Below are 16,384 nucleotides of genomic sequence, written 5' to 3'. Positions count from 1 at the left end.
TTAGGCTTAGACCTGCATGTTTTGTTTTATTTTGCTTTATAACTTACTTTGTTCTAGAAAAAAGAAGAACAGGAGTACTTGTGGCACCTTAGAGACTAACAAATTTATTAGAGCATAAGCTTTCGTGGACTACAGCCCACTTCTTCGGATGCATATAGAATGGAACATATAATGAGGAGATATATATACACACATACAGAGAGCATAAACAGGTGGGAGTTGTCTTACCAACTCTGAGAGGCCAATTAATTAAGAGAAAAAAACTTTTGAAGTGATAATCAAGCTAGCCCAGTACAGACAGGTTGATAAGAAGTGTGAGAGTACTTACAAGGGGAGATAGTCAACGTTTGTAATGGCGCAGCCATTCCCAGTCCTTATTCAAACTGGAGTTGATTGTGTCTAGTTTGCATATCAATTCTAGCTCTGCAGTCTCTCTTTGGAGTCTGTTTTTGAAGTTTTTCTGTTGTAATATAGCCACCCGCAGGTCTGTCACTGAATGACCAGACAGGTTAAAGTGTTCTCCCACTGGTTTTTGAGTATTTTGATTCCTGATGTCAGATTTGTGTCCATTAATTCTTTTGCGTAGAGACTGTCCGGTTTGGCCAATGTACATGGCAGAGGGGCATTGCTGGCACATGATGGCATATATCACATTGGTAGATGTGCAGGTGAACAAGCCCCTGATGGTATGGCTGATGTGATTAGGTCCTATGATGATGTCACTTGAATAGATATGTGGACAGAGTTGGCATCGGGGTTTGTTACAAGGATAGGTTCCTGGGTTAGTGGTTTTGTTCAGTGATGTGTGGTTGCTGGTGAGTATTTGCTTTAGGTTGGGGGGTTGTCTGTAAGCGAGGACAGGTCTGTCTCCCAAGATCTGTGAGAGTAAAGGATCATCTTTCAGGATAGGTTATAGATCTCTGATGATGCGCTGGAGAGGTTTTAGTTGGGGGCTGAAGGTGACAGCTAGTGGTGTTCTGTTATTTTCTTTGTTGGGCCTGTCTTGTAGGAGGTGACTTCTGGGTACTCGTCTGGCTCTGTCAATCTGTTTTTTCACTTCAGCAGGTGGGTATTGTAGTTTTAAGAATGCTTGATAGAGATCTTGTAGGTGCTTGTCTCTATCCGAGGGATTGGAGCAAATGAAACTTGTCATTACTTTGTTCTGTCTGTTATTACTTGAAACCACTTAAATCCTCCTTTTTATGCTTAATAAAATCATTTTTGTTTATTAGTAAACCCAGAATAAGTGATTAATACCTGGGGGACCAAACAGCCGTGCATATCTCGCTCAGTGTTATAGAGGGCAAACAATTTATGAGTTTATCCTGTATAAGCTTCGTACTATACAGAGTAAAATGGGTTTATTTGGTTTATTCTGTGATGGTACCTCCCATAAGGCTTTATGGAAATATGCTTAGAATGTGTTTTATGCTACATATGTCATGTAACATATCTCAAAGGTTATGATCTATTGAATGTATTAATCCTATTTGTATGAATGCATCATTTTTGTATTCCAAGTTATGAATGTTATGAATGTTGGCTGTGTACTGGCTTGATTTCTAAATAATCTTAGAGCATTTGGTCAGTTCCTGGAGAAAGGAATGTTGAAATTAAGTACCTAATCAAGAAACACTTAAAGGACAATGGACCTTGGAATACTCCAATCCACATAAGAAGTCTACTTGATGACGTTCTAGGTAGCATGTAAACAATGGATGCTACCTGTAAAAACTGTGAGTCATGCATGGACATGTGACCTGCCCATGTGACTCCTAAACTCCATCTTGGAGCTGGACTTTACATAGGAGTGAGGAGGGGCTCTCCACCCACAAGAGAAAGTCTATTTAAACCCCTCCATTTTGTCTTCAGCTGGCTAAAGAGGGAGCCTCTCCACCCCACAGGATACTTGAGTAGTATATCCCTCGATAGCATTCATCACCATGCATTTTTGACAGGTTTCCATGCCCCATTTAGGGCTTATGTCCCACCTTTCCACCCCATTTCTGTTGGCGCCAAAGTTTGGTGCCGTTGGCCATTTTGAGACTGTGTGTGTGTGTGTTTTGACTAGGGGAAAAAGAAGAACAGGAGTACTTGTGGCACCTTAGAGACTAACAAATTTATTAGAGCATAAGCTTTCGTGGACTACAGCCCACTTTTTCGTGGGCTGTAGTCCACGAAAGCTTATGCTCTAATAAATTTGTTAGTCTCTAAGGTGCCACAAGTACTCCTGTTCTTCTTTTTGCGGATACAGACTAACACGGCTGTTACTCTGAAACTTGACTAGGGGAAGTGTTGTGTGTGTTTGTGCTTGGATACATTGAGAGAAAAGGGTTGAAAGAATAGAGTTAGAGAGTTTAAAGATGAAAAAAGAAAGTTTGGGTAAGATTTAGAGAAAAAGGAAAAGAAAGGTTATTGGATGTGGTTCAGTCAGGAGAGATGTTTGTAAAGGGCTAGTTATGAAAGAATAGAAAGATTTTTGTTTTTAAAGGTTTAGTTTGAAAGAATAGAGGTAAGTTTTTAAAGAAAGGAGAGATGATGGTAAAGGCCTCGTTTGGTAGGCTATTAAAGAATAGAACATTTTGAGATAAATGTAAAAGGCATATTAAATATCAGGGTGGGTTAAGAAAAAAATTAAATAATATTGAAAACTAGGTTTAAAAAGCGAATTTACTAAGGCAGAGCCTGTTTAGTAAGCACATGGTAAAAAAGTGAATAAAGATACATTTAAACTATTCAATACCAGCGTAGGTTAAGAATAAAGAGAGGTTAAAAGAAGGAACAGGGCAATAAAAGGGAAAAGAAAGCCCCCTTTGCAAAGGGCAAGATAGACAGCACATGGTTGACTCAGAGAGAGAGAGAGAGAGAGAGAGAGAGAGAGAGAGAGAAAAATATCACCTTTCAAGTCTTTCTGTAGAACGAGGCAACTTCCCTGGTTCAGACCCTCTCAGACTTGTTATCGCCACCTTTGGATTGGACCAATCAGAGTTTGTTCTACAGCAGCGTCATAGAATTCATTTTCCTAAACCAATTCTAGAGTCCTAAGATTTTAAACAAGAGCCATCTCCCTCCTCTTTCCCCTCCCCTCCTCTCCCCCTTTTTAACTGTCTTATTCTTATCTAAAACAACAGACCCCCAGCATTTTTCCCCACCATGTAGCCCTTTTACATAGGGGTTTTTATAAAAGTTAAAACCATAAGCTTTTAGTAACACAATTTTTAAAAGTTTTCCCCTAGGTTTTAAACTAACAGGGGTTATTTTTTTTAGTAACAACAATGTGAAGTTGCAGCAAAGCTCCCGTTAGCAAAGCAGCCTCTGTGAGTAAGTGGATCACAGAGAAGAAGTTTGCTGTTTTACCTGCTTTTTAACAAACACAAGTAAAAGTTACATTAAGTTTTGCAAAGGTATAATGACTTGAAAAGACAAACCTAAGACACATCCCTTTTCTTTGTGTTGTAATAAAAAAAGAGCAGACGCACCCTAGATTTAACCCCAGTTTTTTAGTAACAGACAGTTTATAAACCCCTTATTTTGTAAACCAGTGGATCAGAGAGAAGAAGAAGATTGCTTCTTCCCCCACTTTTTAACAAATAGAGGTGAAAGTAATATTAAGGCTTTTAAGGGAATAAACACTTGAAAAGACATGCCTAAATGAAGACAGTCTTTATTTACAGGAGTGTTTCAATAAAAAAAGAAATACCCCAGGTTTAAAACCACAGATTCTTAGTAACAAACCGTTTATATTCCCCTTATTTTGTAAACCAGTGGATCAGAGTTTCTTCCCCCACTTTTTAACAAATAGAAGTGAAAGTTATATTAAGTCTTGTAAAGGAATAAACACTTTAAAAGACAAGTCTATCTAAAGACAAATTTCTTTATTCAGCCCCCTTGGCATAAGTGTTTTAGTAAACAAAGAGCATGCAGAAACAACCCCAGGTTATAAAAGTAATGTACAGTGACAAAAAAGTTTTAGACTAATGTGAGTTATTTTTTAGTAAGCACAATTTGAAACAGCAGGGTTTTTCAGCAAAGCCATTGTCAGCAAAAACAGCATCTGTGAGCAATGGATCAGAAATAAGAAGGCTGCTTCTTCCCCAAACTTTTTAACAAATGCAAGTAAAAGTTATATTAAGTCTTGTAAAGGAATAAACACTTTAAAAGACAAGTCTATATGAAGCAGAGCCACCCAGAGGATTCAGGGGGCCTGGGGCAAAGCAATTTTGGGGGCCCCTTCCATAAAAAAAGTTGCAATACTATAGAATACTATATTCTCATGGGGGCCCCTGTGGGACCCGGGGCAAATTGCCCCACTTGCCCCCGCCCCCCGGGTGGCCCTGATAAAGACCCATACCTTCATTTAGCACTTTTGCATATGTTTCAATAAAAAGTGAGCATGCCGAAACATACCAGGGTTAAAAACACAGAGACCCTGTTTATAAAAGTAAATCATAGTGATAAAAAAGTTTTTCCCCTGTGTTTTAAACTAACACGGATTATTTGTTAGTAAGAACAATTTGAAACAGCATGCTTTTTCAGCAAAAACAGCGTCTGTGAGTTAGTGGATCAGAGATAAGAAGGCTGCTTCTTCCCTAAATTTTTTAACAATGCAAGTAAAAGTTATATTAAGTCTTGTAAAGGGATAAACATTTTAAAAGACAAACCTATATGAAGACACATCCCTTTATTTACAGGTGTGTTTCAATAAAATAAAGCAGGCAGAAACACCCCAGGTTTAAAACCACAGGTCCTTAGTAACAGCTAGTTTATATTCCCCTTATTCTGTAAACCAGTGGATTAGAGAGAAGGAGTTTGTTTCTTCCCTGACTTTTTAAAAAAGAGAGAGGTGAAAGTCTTGTAAAGGTATAATCACTTGAAAAGACAAGCCTGTATGAAGACACATTTTTTTATTTAGCCCCTTAGGCATAAGTGTTTTAATAAAATGCAAGTCTGCAGAAACAGTTCAGGGTTTAAAAACACAGAAAACCTGCTTATAAAAGTAATGTATAGTGATAAAAAAGCTTTCCCCTGGGTTTTAGACTAACATGGGTTTTTTTTTTAGCAAAGCTCTTATTAGCAAAAACAGCCTCTGTGATTAGAGAGAAGAAAGCCAGAACATAACGAAAGTCCTAGGCCTGCTTTTAAAACAAAATTATACCCAAAACGTGTACTAAAAAGAATAGTAACTTTAACTGGAAATAAGCTTACTATAGAAAATAAAAACTTTTTACAAAGAAGGTTTAAGAAAGCTAAAGTATGTACAGGGCCGGCTCCAGCATTTCTGCCGCCCCAAGCAAAAAAAAATAATTAAAAAGCCGCGATCACAATTGGCGGTGGCAATTGGAAAAAAAAAAAAAGCCGCGATGGGCGGCGGCGGCAGTTCGGCGGCAGGTCCTTCGCTCCTAGAGGGAGTGAGGGACCTGCCGCCCCCGAATTGCCGCAGGTGCCGCCCCTCTCCCTTGGCCGCCCCAAGCACCTGCTTGTGAAGCTGGTGCCTGGAGCCGGCCCTGAGTATGTAGCCAGAGCCCGCCTGTGTTTTTCCCCAGAAAAAAACAAGGGGCCCCCTGCTCTGCTCTTATTTAAACAATGAGGGCCCTGTAACAAAAGCTGACCAACACATAATATAAACCATTCAAAAATGTGCTTTTTTAAAGTAATGCCTTAAAACCCCCTCTTTGTAACTTATTAAATAAACACATGGGGAAAAAAACCTAGCTAAAGGCACATTCCTTTATTTATAGGAGTGTTTTAATAAAAAAAGAGCAGACCGCAACACCCCAGACCTAAACCCACAAAACCTTTACTAAGAAAAAGTTTTCCCCCAAGGTTTTTAGTGAGAACCAGCCTTTTGAAGGTAGTGGATTAGAAAAGAAGAAGACCCCTTCGAAAAAACAGGCTACCTGAAGACACTTTTTTCATTTAGCCCCATTGGCATAAGTGTTTCAATAAAATGTAAGTCCTCAGAAACAACCCAGGGTTAAAAACACAGAAAACCTGTTTATAAAAGTAATGTAGAGTGATAAAAAAGTTTTCCCCTAGGTTTAGGCTAGCACTGGTCATTTTTTTTAGTAAGGACAGCAGGCTTTTTCAGCAAAGCATCTGTCAGCAAAAACAGCCTCTGTAAGTCAGTAGATCAGAGATAAGAAGGCCGCTTCTTTGCCTGCTTTTTAACAAATACAAGTGAAAGTTATATTAAGTTTTGTAAAGGAATAAACACTTGAAAAGACAAGCCTGTATGAAGACAGAGGCCTTTATTTAACATTTTTACATACGTGTTTCAATTAAAAAATAAAAAAGAGCACGCAGAAAACACGCCAGAGTGAAAACCACAGAATCTTAGTAACGGCTAGTTTATATTCCCCTTATTTTGTAATCCGGTGGATCAGAGAGAAGTTTATGTTCCTCCCCCCTTTTTAACAAATCCATGTGACAGTTATAGTAAACTTTTATTTTCCTAGGGCTTTTAGATTTAAGTATGATTTTTTCTGTTGCATTATTAGAACGTCTTTGTTCTTACCCACGAAAGCTTATGCTCCCAATACTTCTGTTATTCTTAAAGGTGCCACAGGACCCTCTGTTGCTTTGTTTTTAAATGTTTGCCACGCCGTGTGCTGAGACACCGGTACAAGCTCCTGTGTTTGTTTTGGGTCCATAGATTTTATTAGAAGAATACAACACAGGCTGGAGCTGGGGCTTTCTTCACATTTTAAAATCAGATACGACTAATTAGGCTAACCAGTGCTCCATGCACTAGAGTCTGCCTTAGCAAGGCTCTAGGGGTCACCCCTTCAGTTTGCTTGTTTTTTTACACAGACTTCTTTCCTAACTTTTTAAACGCTGTTAACGTTTTTAAAAAATGGTGCGATTGCATTGAAAGGTACTTTATGAAAGTTATAACAAGTATTTTATTCCATTTACTGATTGTAAAAGACAAAAACCACCGCTTTGTGACCGCATGAAGCTCCGAGATAGCCTATCTGAAGAATACCCTCGCCCCTTGACTTTCCCCCCATACTTTTAACACTTGCTAACCATGCAGTGTTTCATTATATAAAGGTTTTGAACATTTAACACGAAAATACAGAATTGACTGGGAGGTAACATCACATGACCGTTTTAAAGGATATTCTGTATGCAGTGAGGCCTGTTTAAGCATTATGGGTTTTTTTTAAGTTTATTATGAAAAACCAGTATTGGTTTACTGAGCTGTAACAAAACAAGGCCCCTCAGAGGGATATTTTGTAGAAGTTTAGTCAACTAAAAAGGCGTAAGATACTAGCCTGTCCTTTTAAAAATAGTGTTTTTACAGGACCAAAACAACAACTGGGTAAGAATATGAAAACTGGCCATTGAGGGGAGTTTACAGATGTGTTTTAATTAAAAAAAACAAACCCAAGAATCCTTTTTAAAGTTCGGATTTATACAAAAAACACAAGAAAAAATAGCGTATGTAAAAAAGTTAGCTGTTTTTTACCAGAGATACGGAGCCTTCCTCACCCCCACTCTCCACACACACACACACACACACACACACACACACACACACACACTCTTTTCTCCCTCCTCCCCCTTTTTCTCTTCTTCTTTTTAAATGTTTTTTAAAAATCTAAACCAAGAACAAACAAATTAAAAAAAAAAAGCCAGAGCGACAGAGATCAGCCATGGGGGTACGAAAGCTGTCCTGAGTTTTAGGGGCCATGTCGATAACTCTTTTAGTGAAACGGTTTTGTCGGCAGCCTGTCTGTGTTACTTGTTAGGCTTTAGCATGGGCGTTTATCATTTGGAAGCACTTTTCCACTTTCTGAGGTATTATCTCCCCCATCTTACGGCCTATCAGAAATATTAACAAAAACAAGCTGAAAGATACTTTGTAGCAAGGCCTGCAAAGCAAGAATTACAATTTTGTTGATCATTATCTTGTCTAAGCCCCTACAGAACATATTTTGTTTTGTTTTTATAAAACACTTTTATGCAAACTGTAACCCTAGGTGATGTACAGCATTAAATAATATGAAACAGTAGATGAGAGACCGGAGACGTTGTTGAAATCAGAGGGGCTATGAATACGTCCTAATGCAGAGGGCCTTGGGGTGGAAAATGAAAAGGTCCAGCCGAAGCGGAAGATGGCATGATTTAAGAGGGGTTCTGGGGCTGCTTTGCAATGGTCCATAGGGAGCCTATAACCCTCATGCACAAACACCAGGGCTGGGTGAGGTGGTTGGGCCTTTGTTAGAGGAACAGGCCGTTCATATACCTTTTGTTGTTGATGACAAACTGTAACCTAACTGACAAGTTTCAGAGTAACAGCCGTGTTAGTCTGTATCCGCAAAAAGAAGAACAGGAGTACTTGTGGCACCTTAGAGACTAACAAATTTATTAGAGCATAAGCTTTCGTGGACTACAGCCCACTTCTTCGGATGCTAACTGTGCATATACTACGGGGGCAACCTACCGCCCTTTTGACAAACCCCACATCCCTTGAACTCCGTAAAAACACGCTTTACACAGTTATTTTCAACTGACATTTTATTTTACAACATGGCCTGTTTTGTTCCCCAAACACGCTCTAACTGTTAGTGTTTTTTCTTGGCAAGATTTTGTAATTTGCTGAACGAAGGAGACGTTCAACATTTTGCATTAAACATTTATCTGGCGGTTTGATGATTTCATCTAAAACGCTATTAGGGTCCTCCATACACAAACTACCGCTAATTTCTTTAATTTTACAATTCACATCATCTAAAGACCGGGACACGCAGGCATGATGCCTCTGACCAGGGGCATCTATGGCGCACCCAGGGCAATCCTCATTTTGTTTCTCTCTCGGGCAATGCTTGATGATTCTGTGCACAGCTGCTCACACAATTGCACGCATCACGGATTTACGGTTATGAACTCGCACCGGCTTAATACCGAATTTCTCCCTCTACTTTAAATAGTACAGGCCCATAGAATAAGCGTCCCCCACTGTTTTGGCATTTTGTGGAGCATCTGGTTTTGTGTCTGGGCAAAAACAGATCGGGCCCAAACCGTTCGGTCCTTCGGAGCTGTCAGTGTCCAAAACCTCCAAGTCCTCTGAAGAACGATCGTTCAGCTGCTGAAAAATTGACAGTAAGAAATGTGTGTAAGGCATCTTTGTACTTTTTCATAACATGATTTTAAAACTTTTTACACCGTGTATCAAGAGAGCCCTTCCGCATGCAGCTTTTAAAAACAACAAACAACAATAACTGAAATATGTCTCTGTGCAGGCTTGATCCAAAAGGCTCTAGCCAACCGAGCATCGGTCCCTGCCAAACCACAGGGGCCAGAGTCTCAAACAAATCATGGCACAGCAGTCTGGCCTCGTGTTTCTCCACCGCGTTGTTCCTGCGGGTACAGGCATCGTTAGCTATCCTTGTTTCCCCGCTCCCATGACCCGTCTCAAACTCTGTTTGCCACAACGGTGTGTTTGTTTCTTCAGGTCCCATAGCAGCGACCGTATAACCTCTCTTCGTGAAAAGCTTGACTGCTGGTGTTGGCCAAAGCCTTCGAGGTGCAGCCATCTTTCATCATCAGACCCATTTAAATAGAAGCTCCTCCTTACAAAGACAGCCCTAAACTATTGGCTAAGAGTATCGTGTGCCCTCCCTCCCTAAGCAAGGAGGAGCTTCTATTTAAACGGGTCTGATGATTAAAGATGGCTGCACCTTGAAAGCCCTGGCCAACACCTGCAGTCAACACCCTGGCCACTCCACTAGCTCCTGAGCCCCAGTCTGTGACCCCCCAGCAGCCCTGGGTGCCCCACTCTGCCCTAACCAGGCTCTGCGGCAGGTGCTGTGATGAACTTCTGCTCCTGGGGGAATTCTGCACCACGGGGCAGGCAGAGAATTTTTTTCCCACAGAAAATACATTCTGCCCCAGAAGTGCTGCAGTTCTGCCTTGTACCCACCAGGGGCCGCTGTGGCACCAGAACAGCGGGCTCCGTTTGTGCTGCTGGGTGCTCTGGCACCACAGCGGCCTCTGGTGAGTGAAAGGCAGAACTGCAGCACATCTTGTGCAGAATGTATTTTCTGTGCGGAAAAAACAAAATTATGCAGGACAAATGAATTATGCATGTCCTAGGGTTGCCAACCCTTGGGGATTGGCCTGGAGTTTCCAGGAATTATAGATTAATCTTTAATTAAAGATTAAGTCATGTGATGAAATCTCCAGGAATATGATCCAACCAAAATTGGCAACCTTAGCGTGTCCACAGATGCGCAGAATTGCCCCAGGAGTAACAGACTGTGGATGCAGTGAGGTGTCTGTTAGCCCCGGCGCTGTCCCTGGGGCTGGGCGCTAAGGGCAGGTTACAGGCACACAGGGTGGGGTTTGTGTCTCCCCATCTCACTCCTGTTTGTGTGTGAACACAGAGCTCCCTGTGCCCGGACCCTCCATATCCGTCAGCCCCAGTGGGGTGATTGCCCTGGGAGAGCCGTCACCATCCGCTGACAGTATCGGTGCGAGGCCAGAAGGTTATTTCTGTATAAAGGTGGTTTCCGAATATGGGAGCTGGATGCTGCTGGGGATGGGGTGAATTCACCATCCCCAGCGCTAGATGGGAGGACGCAGGTTCTACAGCTGCTGATCTCACTCCAGATTACAGCTGCCCAATGGTCAGATCCCAGTGATTACATGCGGATTGTTGTAGCAGGTGAGGGGTCTGGCTTGGCATACCCACTCCCAGCCCTACAGCCTGCCAGATGCACAGGGGGTCTCTGGGCTGATGGGATGTTCAGAGCCAGGCTCTACCCTGAGCTCTGGGCCCAGTAGAGGGGACACCCAGCCGTGAATCAGGGACAGAGTCACTGGGGGGTTCCCCAGCCACTGGAGATTGGGGGATGAGGGAGGGGGGATTCCTGTCCCCAGGGGACCTTGGGGTGTCACTTAAGCTGCCTCTGCCTCCATTTCCCCATGTATGAACGGGTATAATCATTGTTCCTGCACCTTGTATTTGGTAAGATAGTCAGGGCTTGGCTTTAGGGCAGGGGCTTTTTCTCACTGTGTCTGTGCAGCACCCAGCACCTCTGAATCCCAGCCCCCTCCCGATCTAACCACTAGACCCCACTCCCCTCCCAGAGCCGGAGATAGAACCCAGGCATCCTGGATCCCAGACTGGGGGGCCCATTAAGTAGATAGACGGGTACAGAGAGATGCTCTGGATTTAGATCCTCGGACACTTTTAGTCGTAGCTCCCAGGAATCTCTGGGATCTCAGAGCGGGTCCTCTGGCTGGGTTTTCTCCCAGGGGCCCCATCTCTTGGACCATGCAGTGAGGACGGGGCACAGTGACTGTCTCCTTCTCACTGCAGAGACCTACTACCCGAAACCTTCCATCTCCCTGTGCCCAGGGGTCGACTTGGGGTTAGCCGTGACTGTGTCGGGGTCGGCACCAGAACATGACGTTCCTTCTGTACAAAGATGGAAACCCGAACACACAGCAGGACACAGCTGGCTGGGGATGTGGCTGAATTTCCCATTCGCAACGTGAGCCGGAGAGACGCAGGGAGCTACAGCTGCCGGTATAGCATCAAATCGGACCCACCCGTCTGGTTAGAGCCCAGTGACCCTGTGGAGCTGGTGGTAGCAGGTAACGGGCCTGGCTCAGTGTCCCCGCTCGCAGCCCCACACCCAACCAGCCTCTGTGGGGGTCTCTGTGCTGATGGGATGCTCAGATCCAGGCTCTGCCCTGATCCCTGGGGCCCACTGGAGGGGGGGGTTCCCCAGACAGGGGAAAGCAGCAGGTGCTGGAGTTTCAGGGCTGAGGGAAGGGGGAGTCCAGCCCCCAGAGAGAGCTGCAGAAAAGGGGGCCTTTCCCAGGAGCAAGCTTCCCCAGGTGCCCCTGCTCTGGGGATGCACAGAGGAGTGGGGTCGAGGGGCTCCTGAGTTGGCATCATCCCCAGCGCTGGCTCGGGTACATCAGCTGATTGGTATTTATGGGTCACATAGATCTCTGCTCTGGGTCGTGGTTCTGTTTGGACCAGCACTGGAGAGATCTCACCCCTGGGGCAGTGGATGGGGAGAGATTAGAGCTCCCCGGGGGGGGAGAGGTAGGTGGGGAGCAGTCCCAGGCTGGGGCAGTCAGGGGAGCAGGGTGCACCCCTCCTGGCTGGAGGGGGTGGGTTGCTCTGGTTACCCCAGTTCTGGGGGGCTGGGATACAGGAACTCGGTGCAGCCTGTGGGATACCGGTGGGAGGAAGCTGTGAGACCCCAGAGACTGGGCCGAGGTCAGCGTCTCATGCTTTGTCTCCTTCTGAGAGCAGAGATGTACCCCAAACCCACCATCTCCCTGAGCCCCAGCAGGTTGACAGCCCTAGGGCAGGATGTCACCGTTCGGTGTCGGGCTGGTTGCCGGGACGCCAGGTTCTCTCTGTTTAAGGTCAGGGATTGGACCCCGCTGGGACGCGCAGAGCCTGCTGGGGTTGCGGGGGAATTTTTCATCCACAGCATGAGACGGGGAGCCAGAGGGAGCTACACCTGCTATTATCATTATGAAACAGATCCCTTTGCCTGGTCAGAGCCCAGCGACCCCGTGGAGCTGGTGGTAGCAGGTGAGGGGCCTGGTTCAGTGCCCAGAGCCCCACGTTCAGCTGGACCCTTGGGGGGACTCAGCGCAGATGGGACACTCAGAGCCAGGCTCTGCCCTGAGACCTGGGCCCAGCAGAGGGGACACCTAGATGCAGAGTTGGAACAGAGTCACTAGGGGGTCCCCAGCCAGGGAAGAGCAGCAGCCCCTGGAGGTTCGGCGCTGACGGGGGGGACCCCGGCCATAGGGGGAGTTGCAGATCAAGGAGCCTTTCCCAGGGGGATGCTCCCCCAGGCGGCCCCTCTTCAGGGGATGCACAGAAGAGTCAAGACCCAGGGGCTGCCCAACCCACACCGTCCCAGCCATATAAATCCCACACACACACGGGAAGAACCCTGACGATCGATGCTGACTCTCAGGTGGGGAAGGAGGGATCGCTGACGGACACAGGTTCTGTTCCCGCAGGGGGAAATGACCCGACCCAGCCTGGAGCGGCGCTGGCTCCTGGAGCGGGACCAGGTACCGGGGCTGGGGGGAAATCTATTGAGTCACAGATTATGGGGCATCTTCCCCCAGTGGTTGCCCAGGGAGCGGGATGGAGGCTGTTCTCACGGACAGTGATTCCCCCCCAAACTTGCTGATGGATTTGGGAGGGGAGAGAAGCCTCCTGCTTCAAACACAAACCCACCTCTAATGGGGTGGCTGGAGGCTTCCTCTGGGGGCAGCTGGGCCCATCAGTCGCCATGGAGCAGTCGGGGGGGACTGGGACTGGGACTTCCTGTGAAGCAGCCATAGGCAGCCAGCATGGGAGGCGGGATGCCGGGCTAGATGGGCCCATTAGACTCAGCTGGTGTGGCCAGGCCAGGCTGGTGCCATGGTACTGTGAGGGGCAGCGGCGGGTGGGGGAACTGGAAATGATTACTCAGACAGCACCCCCTAGTGCCACGCTGGGGCATTGGGGCCAGGCCTGACTGCCAGGGGAGAGTGCCCCCTACTGAGCCCCCTGCAGCCCAGCGCCCCCCAGCACCTAAATCCCCCAAATCTTGCTTGCTCTGACCCCACTTGATTGACCCCCTCCTGCCCGCCCTTCATCATCATCATCATCATCATCATCATCTGGCGTTTAGGGCAGTGACGAAGCTCCTCCACTCCTGTCTGTTTCTGGCAAGTCTTTCAATGGTTCCCCAGCTGTGCCCCAGGTTTTTCAGCTCGGCTTCCTCAGCTCTTCACCATGTTGTTTTCGGGCGGCCTCGTTTTCACTTCCCTTCAGGTGTCCATCTGATTGCTACTCTGGTGATGGAATCAGTTTCCATCCGAAGCACACGACCGATCCATCTCCAACGCCTCCTGGCAATGACCCTGCTCAGATCCTCTTGGCTGAACGGTGTCAATAGATCTTAGTTTGAGATTGTTTGGGGCCAAAAGATACAGAGGAGTTTTCTGAGGCAGGTTGTATGGAATGAAGCCAGTTTGGACGTGTCAGACTTTCTCATTCCCCAGCATTCTGCACTATAAAGTAGTGTTGAAAGTATACGGCTCTGATAAATCTTGAGTTTGGTGTTGGTGTTGTATTTTGATGGTTTCCAGACTGTATTTAAGCTCCTGAAGGTGTTCCTGGCTTTACTGATTCTGTCCCAGATGTCCTGGCTTGTTCCACTCTCCTGGCTGATGGTGCTGCCCAAGTATGTGAATGTTTCTACACTGGTGAGAACATAATCCTCTATCCGTACTGGTGATGGTGAGGCAATATTAAATGTCATGATATCTGTCTTATTGCAGTTGATTTTCAATTCAATTTGCTGGCTGAATCTGTTGAATCAAGTTGTTTTTTCTTGTATGTGGTGTTGAGTATGTGAGAGTGACATCATCTGCAAAGTCCAGGTTTTCAAGGGATGAGAAGAGTGTCTATTTCATGCCTCTTGGCATGTCTTCTGTTATACGCCGCATTACCCAGTTGATGGCAATGTTGAAGAGGATTGCAGACATGGCACATCCATGACGTACTTCTGCTTTGACTTCAAAACTGACCTCACTGTGATCAACACTGCATGTAAAGTTGAAATAGAAGCTTTTGATGACGTTGATGATACGGAAAGGAATTCCATATGCCTGCAGAATGCACCATAGGCTGGTCCTGTGAATGCTATCAAAAGCCTTCTCAAAGCCTATGAAACGTATGTCGAGTTGCTGTTGCCATTCTAAGCACTGTTCTATTATGTTTCGTAGAGGAAAGATCTGATCTGTGCATCCACATGCCCTTTCCGAAAACCAGCTTGCTCTTTTCTGAGAACGCTATCAACTGCCTCTGATGTACGCTGGACTAGGATCTTACACAACACTTTGCTCGGCACAGATAAAAGTGTGATACCACGCCAGTTATTACAGTCACTGAGAGTTCCTTTCTTTGGTATCTTCACTAACTATAACCCCATTGGTCCACGCATCTGGCACTTTTTCCCTTTCCCAGACTGATGTAAATAGAGGGGCCAGGATAGAAGCTCCTAATTTAGGATTTACCTTGAACAATTCTGCATTCAATTATCCTTGCCAGGAGCTTTCCCATTTTTAAAGGATTTGATGGCTTGAACGATCTCTTCCTTAGTTGGGGTGTCTGTGTTCATATCAAGATCTTCTGCCTCCTGGATGTTTGCTTCCTCTTCAGGTGGCTCCCTGTTCAGCAATTCTTTGAAAGTATTTGTCCAGCGCATTTCTTGTTCTTTTTTGCTTGTTAGTAGGTGTCCTTGTTTGCTCCTGATGAGAGTGTTTGTTGGTGTTTCCCATTTACCACTGATAAACGGCGTCATTTTGTAGATGGTTCCTTGTTCACCACGAGCAGCTGCATCCTCTGCTTGTGTTGTCAGATTATCTGCTCACCTTTATCGCCGGTAAAAAATGGGAGCACTATGCCCCCCCGAGCCTCCTGTTCCAGTGCTCTCGGACAGAGGGATAGATTAGATTAGATAGAGGGGGTGGATGCGCAAACAGGGCTGTCGTGTTTTTCTGCTCTGGGGGGAAGAAAGGGGCTGGGGTCCCCCTAGCTGTCCACTTAGTTGGATGGAGACCTCCCTGCCACACCCCCTGGAACAGCTGCTGACACCCCCATCCTCACAACGGGGGAAACCAGGCATCCCCCAACCAGGCAGCTTCCATTGTCCACCACTGTCCTGTCCCCCTCAGCCCCCACCCCCCAATGTTCCCCCACATTCTCCCACCCCTGTATTCCCCTGCCCCCTACTGCCCCTCCTAGCCCAGGTAGGCACCATATCCTTGAGGGCAGCCTGGTGCCACGCCCACTGTGGACACTGGGAGATGGTGGCCATCTTAACTGAGAGTGGGGGATGGGCATTTGAGGGGAAATGGGGCAGGGGACAGGGGAGTGAGGAGGGATGGGCTATGGAGGGGGCAGGGTGTGAGGGGGGCAGGCTCGGGGGGATTCGAAGGGGGATAGGCCAGGGGGCAGGATGGGAGACTGGGGGGGCAGGCTGGGGTGGGGGGTGTTAGTTGTGGGTGACAGGCTGGGGAGTGACTCTGCTAGGCAGCGATTCTGCTGCTCGTCCCCCTCCTGCTCCATAGGGCTGAGAGCAGCTATGAGGGGAGGCTCCTGGGCAGTTGGGGGTGTCATGGACTCACAGATGATGCCCACTCTTGGCCCCGTGCAGTCCGTGGGGGGGGTGCAACAGCCCTTCTCGGGGGTCCACTCTCTCTCGGGGTCAGGCCCCTCCACCTCCTGGAGCCGCACCGCTCTGAGCCTTAGCACGTCTGTCTCTGCCGTGGGCCCCCTCAGGGAGTCCCCTCGCTCTGGACCCCCCGGGCCTCCACCCCCGAAGGGGTTGATGCAACC

General features: G+C 46.4%; 1 protein-coding gene across 1 annotated transcript in view; it reads left to right on the top strand.

The window, feature by feature from the left end:
• LOC128826305 (leukocyte immunoglobulin-like receptor subfamily A member 6) overlaps positions 1-16,384 on the top strand; it is a 76,782-nt gene that overhangs the window by 59,537 nt on the left and 861 nt on the right. Inside the window, 2 exon segments of the mRNA XM_054009552.1 lie at positions 12,397-12,586; positions 15,766-15,795. Of these exon segments, the coding sequence (XP_053865527.1) occupies positions 12,397-12,586; positions 15,766-15,795 (220 nt within the window).

Source organism: Malaclemys terrapin, chromosome 20 (genome assembly GCF_027887155.1).
Source record: "Malaclemys terrapin pileata isolate rMalTer1 chromosome 20, rMalTer1.hap1, whole genome shotgun sequence".
Taxonomy (NCBI): Eukaryota; Metazoa; Chordata; order Testudines; family Emydidae; genus Malaclemys; species Malaclemys terrapin.
This window is presented reverse-complemented; position numbering and strand designations above follow the sequence as displayed.